The sequence below is a fragment of the Saccharomyces eubayanus genome, chromosome VIII, assembly GCF_001298625.1.
Source record: "Saccharomyces eubayanus strain FM1318 chromosome VIII, whole genome shotgun sequence".
Classification (NCBI taxonomy): Eukaryota; Fungi; Ascomycota; class Saccharomycetes; order Saccharomycetales; family Saccharomycetaceae; genus Saccharomyces; species Saccharomyces eubayanus.
In genome coordinates this window covers 702,719-718,813 of record NC_030983.1, presented here as the reverse complement: position 1 = coordinate 718,813, position 16,095 = coordinate 702,719, and the positions used below count along the sequence as shown (strand labels likewise).

The 16,095-nt window shown below is 39.0% G+C and overlaps 5 protein-coding genes across 5 annotated transcripts; 2 read left to right on the top strand and 3 right to left on the bottom strand.

Moving 5' to 3' along the window:
• Positions 1-440: 440 nt before the first annotated feature.
• RPA43 (DNA-directed RNA polymerase I subunit RPA43) lies at positions 441-1,421 on the top strand (the record flags this gene model as incomplete). Its single annotated transcript, XM_018368148.1, has 1 exon — positions 441-1,421. The coding sequence occupies one exon, from the start codon at positions 441-443 to the stop codon at positions 1,419-1,421; it is 981 nt and encodes a 326-aa protein (XP_018219530.1).
• Positions 1,422-1,799: 378 nt separating this feature from the next.
• UBC11 (putative E2 ubiquitin-protein ligase UBC11) lies at positions 1,800-2,270 on the top strand (the record flags this gene model as incomplete). The annotated part of the gene is made up of 1 exon (XM_018368147.1): positions 1,800-2,270. The coding sequence occupies one exon, from the start codon at positions 1,800-1,802 to the stop codon at positions 2,268-2,270; it is 471 nt and encodes a 156-aa protein (XP_018219529.1).
• A 344-nt stretch (positions 2,271-2,614) lies between these two features.
• Positions 2,615-3,721, bottom strand: DI49_5150 (uncharacterized protein; the record flags this gene model as incomplete). The annotated part of the gene is made up of 1 exon (XM_018368146.1): positions 2,615-3,721. One exon carries the CDS (start codon positions 3,719-3,721, stop codon positions 2,615-2,617), a length of 1,107 nt encoding a protein of 368 aa, XP_018219528.1.
• A 278-nt stretch (positions 3,722-3,999) lies between these two features.
• Positions 4,000-6,279, bottom strand: TEA1 (Tea1p; the record flags this gene model as incomplete). The annotated part of the gene is made up of 1 exon (XM_018368145.1): positions 4,000-6,279. The coding sequence occupies one exon, from the start codon at positions 6,277-6,279 to the stop codon at positions 4,000-4,002; it is 2,280 nt and encodes a 759-aa protein (XP_018219527.1).
• Positions 6,280-6,729: 450 nt separating this feature from the next.
• On the bottom strand, positions 6,730-10,821 carry KRE5 (Kre5p; the record flags this gene model as incomplete). Its single annotated transcript, XM_018368144.1, has 1 exon — positions 6,730-10,821. One exon carries the CDS (start codon positions 10,819-10,821, stop codon positions 6,730-6,732), a length of 4,092 nt encoding a protein of 1,363 aa, XP_018219526.1.
• Between the last annotated feature and the right edge of the window lie 5,274 nt (positions 10,822-16,095).

The window sequence follows — 16,095 nt, the reverse complement described above, 5'->3', positions numbered from 1 at the left end:
TTGCATCATCTAGAAAAGCTTAGACGTTCTAAATTCTCGGCCCTTTAAAACTTTTCTTCTGCAAACCTGCACACGATGTGCTTGTGTCTTGATCCTTGCAAGCAAAAATAAAAAACAGACACATCAAAGCAATAAAGCAATAAGTGATGTAGTTGGCGGTGTTTCGTGCTAGTAGAATCCCTCGTCTGCGCTTATGTCTCAACCTTTAAACGCTAGAAACAGTATATTATTACTGACATTGAAAAACGAGAAAATCGATGGGGATGCGTGGGTGTATTGAAGAAAAATTTTCTTTTCAATGAAATAATAATGGCATCGCAAATGGAATAGTGACAAGTAAGGTTTAGCAATGAGATAGAATAGAAGGAAATATCACTGTGCAGCCTCCTCCATTTTGAATATCATAGGACGCACTCGATATATAGGAGACGAAGTGAATCATGTCACAAGTAAAAAGATCTAACGAGAACCGCGAAGCTACAAGGTTCATCAAAAAGCATAAAAAACAGATTACAAACCCCATTGATGAAAAAGATGGGACTTCTAACTGTATAGTGCGTGTTCCCATCGCTCTTTATGTCTCTTTGGCACCAATGTATCTAGAGAATCCTTTGCAAGGGATCATGAAACAACACCTAAACCCATTAGTAATGAAATATAATAACAAAGTTGGAGGTGTTGTGTTAGGTTACGAAGGTTTGAAGATTCTTGACGCCGATCCTTTAAACGAAGAAAATCAGTCTGAAAAATTGATAAAAATTACGCCTGACACCCCCTTCGGTTTCACTTGGTGCCACGTGAATCTATACGTTTGGCAACCACAAGTTGGAGACGTTTTGGAAGGTTACATTTTCATTCAATCCGCTTCACATATCGGTCTTTTGATTCACGACGCATTCAACGCTAGTATCAAGAAGAATAACATTCCAACAGATTGGACTTTTGTTCATAACGAGGTTGAAGAAGATGCCGACGTGGTAAACATGGACGAAGATGATAGATCTCATAATAACGAAGAAAGCAAAGATAACAACGGCGGAAACAATAGTCTGGGCAAGTTTTCTTTTGCTAACAGATCTTTAGGCCACTGGGTGGATTCTAATGGTGAACCTGTTGATGGTAAATTGAGGTTCACAGTGAGAAACGTTTACACTACAGGTAGAGTTGTTTCTGTGGACGGTACCTTAATAAGTGATATTGACGAAGAAGGCAACGGCTACAACAGTTCTCGTTCCCAAGCTGAAAGTCTACCTATAGTGTCAAACAAAAAGATTGTATTCGACGACGAAGTTTCTATCGAGAATAAGGAAAGTCATAAAGAACTAGAACTACCAGAAGTGAAAGAAGACAATGGTTCTGAAATCGTATATGAAGAAAACACCAGCGAAAGCGATGATGATGAATCAAGCGATAGTGATTAAGGGAGAGGAGGAAACCAATATAGATAAACAATATATATATTATTAATATACACTGACATATAATTGTACATTATTGCAATACTGATTTTTGTTAGTCGTGCACATATGGCTATGTCGAGAAAATACAAAAGTAATGAAATATGCAAACAGGATTGTTTTGGTCAAATTTCGTCCTTTTCTGGTATTTAATGATGTCATTTTTTTCATTCTTGACGCTTTCGAAGGCAAAGTCGTCAAACAATACACAAGGCAGCGACACAAAACAAGCCTCCGGTCCTTACACATCCAAAAATTCTCGATGATATTAAGTGAAGAGTATAATTGACGGATGACTCAAACATCATAACCTTACGGTATTCGGAGCTGACCAGGAAACAAATGGCAGGGCAAGAGGGCGCTTGCGTAACGAAACGTCTACAGAATGAGTTGCTACAACTACTATGTTCTACTACACGAAGTATCAGCGCGTTCCCTGAAGATGACAATGATTTGACATACTGGACCGGATATGTAACGGGCCCCCAAGGAACACCATACAGCGATCTCAAATTTAAAATTTCATTAAATTTTCCTGAAAGCTACCCTTTCCACCCACCAAAAGTCAAGTTCGTAAGTCCAATGTGGCATCCAAACGTTGATATGAGTGGCAATATCTGTCTAGATATTTTGAAGGAGAAATGGTCCGCAGTTTATAACGTGGAAACAATTCTACTATCATTACAATCATTGTTGGGAGAACCAAATAATAGATCTCCATTAAATGCGGTGGCCGCAGAGCTTTGGGATAGAGATATGGAGGAATACAAAAAAAAGGTTCTGGCCTGCTATGAAGAGATCGAGGATTGCTAGATAAAACTTGGATAAAAAACAGAGCAGTAACAAAAATGTAAGCTCATTCATATTTTGAAGTACAAAAAATGGCTTTTCCAACAGCGTCTACGCCATACAATGATAAGATAACAATAAAAACAAATATAATAAAACAAAAGACAAACCCTTAAATATATATGAATCTATATACTAAACCATAATTAAAATATATAATATGTATTTCAAAAAACAAAATAAATTGTAACCTAAACCCTTTAAATGTCTCATTTTTGCCTAACCCAATGAGATCATTATATAAAACCTACTAAATTTACCCATTTAGAGATGATGAATAAGATACACCCTTCCGAAAGTGGTTTTTATCATTTTTCTTGGAGATATTTTTCAAACTGCGTATCCTGTAACCAGCCCACCTTTTCAAAAGCAGCGTATAGCCTCGATGCTTTATTAACGTCTATTCTACAAGCTTTCTGCGCGTCTGTTCTCCTAAATGGCAACCCCCTTTTGAACCGGTGAACTTTTTCTAAGAAAAACCTTCTTTTGGAGTCCAAATAAAGATCACATGGTAGTCTTAAAATCTGTGCCAGCACCAACTCTGCCGGATGCAAATGTTGCTTGAGCGGATCCTGACTCAGATCCATTGGAGAACCTTTCCATTCCACTCTTAGAGCTTTGCTATTGTCATTGGATAAAGTACATAAATTAGGAGAGTAATCAGGTAACCTTTCCCATGACATACTCGGAACATACTTGGGAACACTGTTAATCACGCCTTGAGATGCCAATGGGGAAGAAATAGTATGAAGTGATCTTTTGATTTGACGTATAGGGGTCACTGATCTGACAGGAACCTCACGAGTAGGGCTACTTTCTTCGTCATAGTTTTCCAATCCGACCCCGTCATCGTCATCTATCTCTCTTGACCTTCTCTTAATTTTCCTATCGTACCTTCTTCTCTTGGGTAGTATTTCTGGATTGTTTACCGGTCTAACCATTTTCGACCTTTTAAAATCCTTTGTAGGCAACCTTTTCGTAATCTTCATATCCCGAAAGAAGCTATACTGCGATAAGAAATTCCTAGTGTTGTAATTGTACCTCTGCGAATCCAACCCCGTTTCCCAAACAGGGGTCAACATGATCAAGTCCCGACAGTCGGCTTTCATACCAATCACTTGCGGCTGGCTTACTATAGGAGAATGTCTCAGTTTGGGCGACAATGGCGGAGAAGGTATCAGGTAGTCATCGACACTTGAATCGATAGCATGGATACTGCTACCGACGGATATTTGGCCATGTGCAGAGCCCATCGAGTTCAATTCCCCCTCAATGTTCTCCTTGACCATATTCAGTCTCTGTACCTTCTGGTGGAGTTTGTAACCCAAACGATGCGAAGCGGGATTTCCGTTTATGCTTTCATTCAATCGGGGATGTTCCGGCGCAGGTGAGTGAAATTGCATGTTATCTAGCATCACTATCTAATAAAATGTCTTTCTAATGTGTGTAGTCTTGCCACGCTCTATAACGCTTATAACGTACTTAAACCAGAGTAATTATTCACACAACTATATAAGATCCTATAAAAGTTTTCAGCCCAGGTTATGTTGATAAAAAATCCTTCTAGAAGAACCACAAAACTGGAAAAAGAAACGGTAATTTGCACATTTCTTTTTCCTCAGGGACCCCGCGCCTGTGCACCGCATCGCCTTTTAGCCGCCGAAACTAAAAAAAGTGACAAGAGAAAGGCTTGTTAGAGTTTCTGGGGCGTGCCTACTCCGAAAAGCTCTTTGATAAGATCATCGATCTCATGGGAGAGCGAGAAGTCGTGCGTGTAGTTTATGTTGCCGACTTGGTTCAACGTCTGGTTTTCTTGTTCTGTTTCCAGCTCCGTGTCCTCTTGTAGTCGCTTCGGCAGTTCGTATGACGGGGACAGTTGTGTATAAAAGATGTGGTTGAAAAAGTCTAGTTGTGCATTCCACGAATCTTGCTCACTGGAGCGCGTTTCCTTCAGCTTCTTCAGACAGTTGATGGCCAGTAGGCAGGCGTATATTTGGTAGAGGTTACCTTTGGTATAATTTCCGAATTTCTTCCCGAAATTGTCTAACAGAGTCTTCAAATCATCAATAATCTCTATAACCACTGTCTCTGATTCATGGGAGTCTTCTATAAACGGCTTATTGAAAGTAAGCCGTACTATATAGTAGTAATACCAGAAGTACGATATAGTAGGGTCAGTGGATACGTCATCGTCCTCAATGAGCGTCTTAGACCATTGCAAAAACTCTGGTAGGGATTGTCTCCAGTTGTAAACTTGAGAGTTGAAAGTATTCAAGTACTTTACTTTTTGCGCTATGTCTTCTGACTCAATAAAAATTTTGGAAGTGAAAATTTGTACAAGTCTTGATAAAATTATCAAGTTTTTCAATGGCAGTGAAATCTGTAAAACATGTCTTCCAATAAACCTAAACTCTTCCGTACCGTTTACTTCTGGTAGTTCATCTGAATCTGGCATGGTCGAGTTACTGACACTTAACGTGGAAGTTCTACCCAACATTAGGCAGATAAAATGATCTGCTATGTAACAGCCCCAGTAGATTCTTGATCTTATTTCCAGTTCACTTTGGGTCAACTGTAGATTACTATCATCAATGTACCAGACTTTAGGGTCCAATTGGAACCCCATATCGTAGCCGACCCTAATAGCCAGACCAGAAAAATACCATCCTAATTGATTATTACCTTTTCCTAACTCGTAGAAAGCTAAGCAAAACAACGCTTGCACTGTGGTGATGCGCGCCGTACTTTGCTCATCAAAGACAAGTTGTAATAGTGTTTTCTTACTTCGTTCATAATACACTTCTGAATACTCATGTAAATCTGGTGTTAACCTTGAACCCACTGCACACACGGCATAAATCAATTCGACAGAACAGTAATTAGAATCTTCGTAGTTATTTTTAGAGTGATTGAAAAACCCATAGAGAAAACTCTCTCTGTGAACGAAAATGAAGTAACCAGGATATAACCATTTATAAAAATTAGAGAGGGATTTCAGAATCCTTGGATCGTTATTGAGAGAGTTAGGATTATCGTCATTCAATCCCCTTACAATCACAGTGGTCTTCAAATCAGATATACGCTTTTTGAGTCCGCCATTTTCAAGCGTGGGGTTGTTCCCTGTTATACCATCAGGAAAAGTAACTGGATCTACGGGCGTTACTAATGAAGATGCCGACAACAAACCGTCTGGCGTACTCAATGGTTTCCGTTTATAACTTACGGGGCCTTCAGGATAAAGACTTCCCTTTACTAGTGGCTTCTTCCTTTTTTCACCTTGTGGAGTTATTGACCTTGGTAAAAGTAATCGGCCATCAAGCGAATTAGCGAAATCCTGTTTTTGGGAATCAAAGATACCAGAGTTTATGGTAGATGTAGGTGTTGGTTTTCTAAAAGACGATGGCGTTTGATTGGCTTTGTCATTGTCAATAATAAACGTACCTCTAGTTGCGGGGATTGGAAGCGGCGAGGTTTGATCAGAATATTCATCTGGTACTTGGGACCTTTCTGAGAAAACTGACATAACATCTCCTACCATCATTCGATTCAGCATTTGGTCGTCATCAGGATAGATTTTTTGAACAAGGTTTTTCAAATTGGTCTCCAATTGAGCTATATGGCTTTCTAAAGACTTGACGTACTTGTTGGTATACCGCTTCTTTCTTAAGTCTTCATCATTAACGTTACAGACTAATTCTAACCTAGAGCAGTTCCCACAGGGAAATCCCAAGTCACATTTTTTTCTTCTGTTTCTACAATTTGTGCATGCAAGCCTCTTCCTAGTACTGCTAACATTGTCAGGAGTGTTGATCACTGTTCCGGATCGTATGTCAACGGCGGAAGAGCTTCTAGAGTCTTCTTCCTTTGGGCTTGTACTGGTGCTACTCAAAATGTTATCGGTCATATCTGTTGATAAGACTCGTTTAACAGTGTGGTTTTTCTCATTCTTATTTTGCCACAATGGCGCTGTCATTTTAGTCCTGTAATACTACAGATAATCCACTTTTGATAAAAAAAAAGAGTTCCGACAATGACTGACTCATGGGAAAAGTGAACTATTATCAGTTTCTTAAAACCCTGGTTATGTATCTGTTTACGGTATCTGATTGTGGGTCTCATCGCTGATTGCAATCTGCTCGAAAAAAAAAAAAAAAAGGCGAAAACAACCGTAGATATCTGATTAATGATTTTTGATGTCAAATAACTGAGATGACCATAAGAACACTGGCACAATAGTCCCCATCAGACCTTTAGAAATTAGTGCGTATTATTCGCTTATTCCAATACTTTGAAGCATTTTTTATGAAGCTTTGTATGTGTCTTGAGATCTTATATAGTTTCTTATAAAAAAAGTGTTATGCAAAATATATATCTTCAAATAGTCGTGTAATCGTTGCCTTGTAAAAGTTCCTCAACAGTTTGATCATAATTCATCATGCAAAGGTATAGAATCCTCGTAACCTTGGTTGTTGCGACTTTTACCTTCTTCAGAAGCCTTTCCATCACTAGAAGAAGATACGAAGGCATCAATTCTTTCTTTCCATTCTGAGACATGTTCATCATCAGTAATCAATTTACTTTTATAGGACGCCTTGAGAAACCTAATTGGAACCTCAAGTTGTAGATTATTAACTAAGTCTTGACCAATGTTAACCAGTGATCTGGCATCAGACGATACACGTTGGTAGTGAATTCTGTATTTATTACCAACATCTAGTTGACGAAATCTTTCCAAGTTTACAAGAAAGCCTGGCTCAGTAGAGTAAAATTCTAAGTTATTTTCCCTTAGCATTTTTTCCCAATAACCTTCTTTCCAATACCCATTACCGCTCATTCTGAATAATCCTAATGGTGCCCGCTTGAGCCCTTGAAATTGGAACAGATCAAACGGATCAAACGGGGTTTCATTTGGTGTCATGTACAATACTTGGGAAATGTTCTGAGGGAAAATGACATCTAAAAATAAAAATTTAGAAACATCCCTTCTTCTTGAAGAGAATCTTTGCGGCCTCAACCATTGTGGCCATTCGTACTTTAAGAAAGTGATAGTACCTCTCATTTCACCGGAGGCGTTTACGTATTCGCAGAATTTTTTTAGCGAATCGGAAATAGATTGTTGCTCTAAAATAAAAAAATTTACCTGCTGCAATTTAGAACACTTGGACAGTATGGACAAAACCATTTGTTTGTACTTTTCTTCCTCATCTAGCCCTGGTTCCAGAACGGAGAAGATGTTGATGGTTGCGTCATCGCTGCCACCTTCCTTGTGCTCTTCCCCGTATGAGGGTTCTTCAGTTATTTTCACAGCGATTCTATGAGGATTGTACGATAGTATATCTAGAGAATTGGATGGTATAAACCCGGGATGCCCGTCAGTAGAAAAAGAGTGAACAGTATACCTTGGATCACAGCTTCTGATAGAGCAGCCCTTTAAAAACCTGTCGGTCCGAAACTGTCCGTACCCAAAGGTGTCCATCGTTATGGTTTTGTCAATAATATTTCCCAAATGATCGACAAGTTCCAGACATACGCCCCCTATACCATCAATATTGCCGGCTGAAAGAGCCGTTTTGTTGGAAAAAGCATGCAGCTCTATGAGCAATTCCTTCAGCTGAAACTCGCTGTCTATCACAAAGGACTTTGGGGCGTCCATTTCCATATCCACTTCTGAATCAACCAGGCTGGTCTCGGAAGTTACCAGTTTGATAACCTCTCTGTCATCAACATAAAGTCTCCTGATAGGAACAATGTTCAAATCTACTGTCGGCATTAAAATCACTTGTACATTAATAAATTTCAAATGCTTAACTTGATCAACAAGAGAGAGAATCAACTGAGATCTTTCTTCTAGGGGGTCTAAAATTAGCAATAAATCGATAGGAGATGATTTTCCATCATCAAATATAGTCAAGTTATTTGGTTCGAAGAACTGATTCAAATCCATTCTCGGCAAGCTACTCTCAGTAGTATAATCAATACCGTTGCCATAAATATTTGTACTCTGGTAGAATAATTTGGTTAGGATAGAGGAAGTCATTTCAATAAAGTCAGGATCCATTCTTTCTTGTGAGAAGCCTGGGAAAAGTAGGTCTAAAGAGAACACTGAATCGATGGTTCTGACCGCTTCTCTTTTTATAATTGCTTCAAAATGCTTTGTTTCTGGGACCTCCTTAGGATCAAGATGAATAAATCTTCCGTTCAAAACAATGAACGTGCCCTTTTCCAGTTCAAATAATGGGATATCTGGGAGCCATTTATGGAGTCCTAGTTGATTTAAGGCATTTTTTCTCGACGTTTTGCTTTTTCCATTCTTGACTTTCAAGTTATTGATCAATTTATTTATGGAGCTTTTTGAATCGCTGTCGGAAAAGCTATGTTGCAGCTGAGTCCAAGCGTTTGATAAATCACCTAAATGAATGACCCTAACCCTCACACCAACAAAAGAACTACCCAGCAAATTCTGCAGTCTTTCCAAGGCATGAATAGAATTGAAGTCGTCAACCAATGTGATAGTGTGTAATATATTGTACCTTTTATCTTTGGTATATGTCGTTACTCTATCTTTACCAATATTTTCTAATGCAGTATTATTGACTGTAGAGTACAACGAATCAGCAAAATAATTTGGCGTATATTTATTGTGTCTCAAATTTGCAGACTTATAATGTAACAAGTCTCTGACCTTTACTTGTTTGTTTTTTGGGGAGGAAACACTCAATTCTTTACGTATAAATTCAGTATCTTTCTTGATAACTTTGGCAATTAAATAGTTCCAGGTATTTTTTTTGAATGGATAAGCCTCACCATTAATTATAATCGATGTTTCACCAATTTGAAGTTCATCGAGTAAACCATGAACATCTGGGACTGGAGAATACTTTGACGCATCTGTGTTGGCAGTTAAACCGTCAGCAAGCAGCATTGTTTCCAAAAATGTTTTCAATTCTGCCAAGCCGTTAGTTGAATTCTTGAGTTCATATATTTTATTAACAACGGAATCATCACTACCTGAATTATATGGGAGAAGTCCTACTCTTTGTGGATAGCCTTGAAAGATAACATTAATGGCACGAACTAATCCACTCAATGCCTCCTTGACGTCATTATCTTCTAAATGAGCAAAGTCTATAACAAATATGATTTCTGACCAGTTTTGTCTTATTTCAGGCAACTCGCCAAATTTTGATTTTTCAAAGAACGCTTGAACGCTATCTATTAATTCGTTATATTGTGGATCGGCCTCAATATCGTTGAAGTATATCACCGAATCTGAGAACCCCGGAATAGTGTGGAGATCCATTTTAATCGGTTGTAAGTTTTGTAATTTCCCCAGAGAGAATTGAGAGAACCTGTTCAGTAGAAACTTGGAATCTAACATACCTTTCGAGGCCTCGTGCGTTTGTAGAAGATTTGTAATTTTCAGTAAGTTCTGGTATTCAATTTTCAAAGCATTAAGCAAATTATATGGGTCCAGCGAAGTAATTTTCCAGTTTTGACCATTGACATAGAGACCCAACATGTTATAGTCGAAGCCCTTGGAATTTAGTTTTTCATTGCTAGCTTTAATGTCTTCGTTGTCAAGTACAATCTCTGTTAGCTGCTTAGAGACTAAAGGAAAGTTGTTAATGATATTCTTGGTGAAGTGTAAAGTAGCTAGCGTATCATTTTTCTCTTGATAAAATTTCGAGATCAACGACGTGACCTTTAAATCGAGCTCATGTAACTCTTCAGGATCCAAATCATAAAGCTCGTGATTTGTTTCAACTGACACGTCATTAGGGATGGTGGATAATATTTTCTTCAATTGAGGTATAGAGTTCAAATTAGAACCATTTTGTAAGGTTATCCCGAGGGGAAAATTCAAAGGATACTCCACACTTTCTCCATCAAGAGAACATGTTGATCTCCAGATAAATCTAATTTTCGCCTCTTCGTTCATAGCTTCCATGTATAGATTCCTATTAAACTCTTCAAAATCGAGGTTGTCAACCGTGGGGCAACCGTAGAAAACCAGCACAGGTGCGTTTGGATTTGCACCAATAACGACATCGTAAGGCTGTATGACATTAATGTCTGGAATCTTCTGTTGACTTGTTAAATCTTTGGATTTCAAGTAGAACACATCATCGGGCTTGTCATACCTTTTCCCATTCATGATAAAATAGTTCCCGTTTATTTCGTCTTGATCGGTAATGGAGCTGACGTCCTCCTGTAGCAGGCCCATTGGGTAAAGGCTGCCATATAGTTCTAAAAGATCTGCCACATCTTCTTTGCCATGTTGTTTCCTTAATGCGTCACTCGTCGACGCTATAAGGCATCCTTGAGTATCGGTTTCATCATCCAAACCAGTAACCAAGGGGTACAGTTCAGCGAGCAACTGTTCATCAAGATCACCTAGTAAGTGAACTAAAATGGACCAAACTTGAGCAGACTCGGGTATTCCATACCGTAAACTATGAGCCAATGCACAAAACGGCGCATAAAAAAATATACATGCCAATGCTAGCAGTCTCATGATTCAATAAAGGCACACACGCGGAAATATACACATTTATAGTCCCAAATTTGATAACCTATCCGACAAGCTGTTCACTATTAAGCTGTACCATTTTGTATACGTATTATAACCTCTAGTGAAAGTTCGGGTAACCTCATTTCGATAATTTCCATATATTCCTCACTTTTTATTGCAGCAAGACAGGATCTCAGGCCCCAGAACGTGTTCAAATAGTTCCAGCAGTGAGCTCAATTATACAATAGGTGTAGTATACTTGTGTTTCGAGAATACGGCATCGAAAAGGTCGATTTAATCCACCTTACGCCAACCCAGTTTAGTTTTCAACTCAACCCTACGAAAAGCACAAATATAAAAAGCATAACCTAACTAAAACTAGCACATACCCCTATGATGAAATTAAGCCTTTTATATCATGTTTTACGGGTTGCGAGTTTCTTTTTTCTCATTTTTTTTCTTAATTCGCTCGATGGATGGATGGATGAGTAAAACAAGAAAAGTGCAGTTAGCGATTACTATCAATATAAATCAGTGTACTCAAAATTTGTAAAAAAAGTTAGAAAAGAGGTGTGCTTAAAAGATCTTTATATTAAAGACAAGACGACGTCTGCTACTGGATTCAGAAACTTGACTTTTTCTTTCAAGAAGCAAATAACTACATCAACAAGAACCATAATGACGATCGGCGATAAGCAAAAGTGGACCGCTGCCAATGTCCGTAATACCTTTTTGGACTATTACAAATCCAAGGAGCACAAGTTCGTTAAATCCTCCCCAGTGGTTCCATTCGATGATCCAACTTTACTTTTTGCTAACGCGGGTATGAACCAATACAAACCTATCTTTTTAGGTACCGTCGATCCAGCTTCTGATTTCTACACCTTGAAGAGAGCTTACAACTCTCAAAAGTGTATCAGAGCTGGTGGTAAACATAACGATTTGGAGGACGTTGGTAAGGATTCCTACCATCATACCTTCTTTGAAATGTTGGGTAACTGGTCCTTCGGTGACTACTTCAAGAAAGAAGCCATCACTTACTCCTGGACTTTGTTGACCGAAGTCTACGGCATTCCAAAGGATAGACTATACGTTACCTATTTTGAAGGTGATGAAAAGTTGGGGTTGGAACCTGATACCGAGGCCCGTGAATTATGGAAAAATGTAGGTGTCCCTGACGACCATATATTGCCTGGTAACGCTAAGGATAACTTCTGGGAAATGGGTGACCAAGGTCCATGTGGTCCTTGTTCTGAAGTCCATTACGATAGAATTGGTGGTAGAAACGCATCTTCTTTGGTGAACATGGATGATCCTGATGTGTTGGAAGTCTGGAATTTAGTTTTCATTCAATTCAATAGAGAACAAGACGGCTCTTTGAAATCTTTGCCTGCTAAGCATATCGATACCGGTATGGGGTTCGAAAGATTGGTCTCTGTCTTACAAGACGTTAGATCTAATTACGATACCGATGTTTTCTCACCTTTATTTGACCGTATTCAAGAAATCACTTCAGTCAGACCATATTCCGGTAAATTCGGCGAAGATGACAAGGATGGTATCGATACCGCTTACAGAGTTCTTGCCGATCATGTCCGTACTTTAACTTTTGCCTTGGCTGATGGTGGTGTTCCAAACAATGAGGGTAGAGGTTACGTTTTAAGACGTATTCTAAGAAGAGGTGCCCGTTACGCACGTAAATACATGAACTACCCAATCGGTAACTTTTTCTCCACTTTGTCCCCAACTTTGATTGCACAAGTTCAAGACATTTTCCCTGAATTAGCCAAGGACCCTGCATTCCTATTTGAAATCTTGGATGAAGAAGAAGCTTCTTTTGCCAAGACTTTGGATCGTGGTGAAAGATTATTCGAGAAGTACGCTTTGGCTGCTTCGGAGACCGAGTCTAAGACTTTGGACGGTAAGCAAGTTTGGAGATTGTACGATACTTATGGTTTCCCAGTTGATTTAACTGAATTGATGGCTGAAGAACAAGGTTTAAAGATTGATGGTCCAGGTTTTGAAAAGGCAAAGCAAGAATCCTATGAAGCATCTAAAAGGGGTGGTAAGAAGGATCAATCTGATTTGATTAAACTAAACGTTCACGAATTATCTGAATTGAACGACGCCAAAGTACCTAAAACCAATGATGAATTCAAATACGGTAGCGCCAATATCGAAAGTACCATTTTGAAATTACACGACGGCACCAAATTCGTCGATGAGATCACTGAACCAGGTAAGAAGTACGGTGTTATCTTGGACAAAACATGCTTTTACGCCGAACAAGGTGGCCAAGAATATGATACAGGTAAAATCGTTATCGATGATGTTGCCGAATTTAACGTTGAGAATGTCCAATTATATAACGGTTTTGTTTTCCATACCGGTTCTTTGGAAGAAGGTAAATTATCTGTTGGCGAAAAGATTATTGCTTCTTTCGATGAACTACGCCGTTTCCCTATTAAGAACAACCATACTGGTACACATATCCTAAACCTTGCTTTAAAGGAAACTTTAGGTAATGATATTGATCAAAAGGGTTCTTTAGTTGCCCCAGAGAAATTGAGATTTGATTTCTCTCACAAGAAGGCAGTTACCAGCGATGAACTGAAGAAGGTAGAGGATGTCTGCAATCAACAAATCAAAGAAAACTTGCAAGTGTTTTACAAAGAAATTCCATTGGAGTTGGCCAAATCTATCGATGGTGTTCGTGCTGTTTTTGGTGAAACTTACCCAGACCCAGTACGTGTTGTTTCTGTAGGTAAGCCAATCGATGAATTACTAGCCAACCCAGCTAACGAAGAATGGACTAAATACTCTATTGAATTCTGTGGTGGTACCCACGTCAACAAGACTGGTGATATCAAGTACTTTGTTATTCTAGAAGAGAGTGGTATTGCCAAGGGTATCAGAAGAATTGTTGCTGTTACCGGTACTGAAGCCTTTGAAGCTCAAAGATTGGCTGAACAGTTTGGTGCTGATTTGGACGCAGCAGACAAGCTGCCGTTCTCTCCAGTCAAGGAAAAGAAATTGAAGGAACTTGGTGTCAAACTTGGTCAACTGTCGATTTCCGTTATTACGAAGAATGAACTAAAGCAAAAATTCAACAAAATTGAGAAGGCTGTGAAGGACGAAGTTAAGTCAAGAGCCAAGAAAGAAAATAAGGAAACTTTGGACGAAGTGAAGGCTTTTTTCGAAACTAATAAGGATGCTCCATATTTGGTTAAATTCATCGACATCTCTCCAAATGCCAAAGCTATTACCGAAGCCATCAACTACATGAAATCGGATGACGGTGTTAAGGATAAATCTATTTATTTATTTGCCGGTAATGATCCAGAAGGTCGTGTTGCTCACGGTTGTTATATCTCCAATGCCGCATTGGCCAAGGGTATTGATGGTCCAGAATTAGCCAAAAAGGTTTCTAATATCATTGGTGGTAAAGCTGGTGGTAAAGGTAACGTTTTCCAAGGTATGGGTGATAAGCCAGCTGCTATCAAGAATGCCGTCGACGATTTAGAAAGTTTGTTCAAAGAGAAACTTTCTATTTAAAAACTGTAAAAAAAAAGTGCATGGAAGTTCCTTTTGTTTACTTTTACCCTCGATAAAAAGTGCCATTGTATAATTAGTCTTAGTTTAATTATTTATGTGTTTAAAAAACAAAACAAAAGAATTGCTGATAAAAGAAGAGACGCGGGCTCATTTTTCTTTTCATATGTGTATATATACAGGTTTTATGCTAATAATGTTGTAGAATATATCATGGAGGGAAGTACTTGCGCTTCAATTCTTCTTATCTTCTATTAACCATTTCCAAATCATATCTCTGTCTTGTTTACTTTTCAAGTCATTTTCCATATTAAATTTCTTCAATTTCAAGAAGCCTTTATTTCCCTTGTTGTTCGACATCGCGGCATTGTAATAGTTACTACCGTAAAGCAATATTGCCAGCCGTTGCCTGGTCAGTTTCCACCAGTTTCGCCTTTTGCGTAGTTTACTTGATACAGAAGTGGATATTGATGTCTTGGGGAAAGAATTAGGGTTTGTGGTTGAATTTGGGTACATGGTCATTTTCGTCACTGACCTTAGAGAATTGAAGTTTTTCTTGGTGATGTACAGGGCAGACATGATGGAGAATGCCACAACGGATGTAAAGCCCCATTCGCTTTCCTCGATGAAGTTTTTCAAGTTCATACCGTAAAATGCAGGTAGGACGGATGCTACGGTAAATCCCAATGTGTAAATGGTTACTTTCAACTCTAACAGCATCAAGGAATTTCTATTCGCATCCAGAATGATGTTAACAATTTCTTCTGTAGATTTGATGTCTTGAATCAGAGATTCTGATTGTTGAACGTATTCGTCACACTGGGTGTAGTAAGTCTCTATAAGCATTTCCAAGTCCGAGAAATTGTCCTTGGGGGACTTTTTTACGGTCAGGTACATGTTTGCCAAATCATCGTCATTTTCCAGTAGTTCGTCTAGTAAATCCCTTATTAATAGTGTTTTTTGATAAAAAAGCGTAAGATCTTTGGATTTGATCAAAAGATGCCTTAGCTTTAATCTGTTAACTTCGTTTTCCAGATCATTTAAGATCTGGATACAGATTTGTGAATGCAGTTTGAAATCTGTCTCCAGAGCGCTCATGACGTTAATGAAAATACTCTCTAGGGCCCTATGTTCATAAAATTGAGAGTTGTTTTTGGTGGAGGACAGCTTAGACTCTAAGTCATACATGAGCACACTCAATTTCGCAGCTGCAGATGGGTTTGTAGTATCGAAAACGTAGACCTTGTCCCGCTCTATGAGCGCTTTGATATGTAGCAAGTTGATAACGATGCAGTCCGGCTTGCACATGATGGTCGGGATAATATCGATGGAGGAGTTGTCAATTTTCCTCAAATCTCTGGGGAAAAGCGAGTGCTCAGTTAAAAAGGACCATTTGGAGAACTTCTCAGACATTGAGATGATGTTCCCCTCGGAATTGAACACCGTGCATGAAATGAACAGCGAGTCGGAAGGTGAGATGGGCTTCAACGACAGCAACTGCTTCCGCAAGATGGTCCCATTGGTCTTTGCAGTGGTGGCCGTATCAGAATAGTGCCTGGGGAACGCTCTGAAAGGCCTCGCAAGAGTTATTCTCGACAGCAGTTTAAAACCAGATATGGAACGCACCAGTAGACGCCGACTCATGAGATGCTTGATGGAAGACCGGCTTTCTTTTGAAGGCGTACACGGTAATAATGGGGACTCAGGTGCGATCTTGAGCCCTAT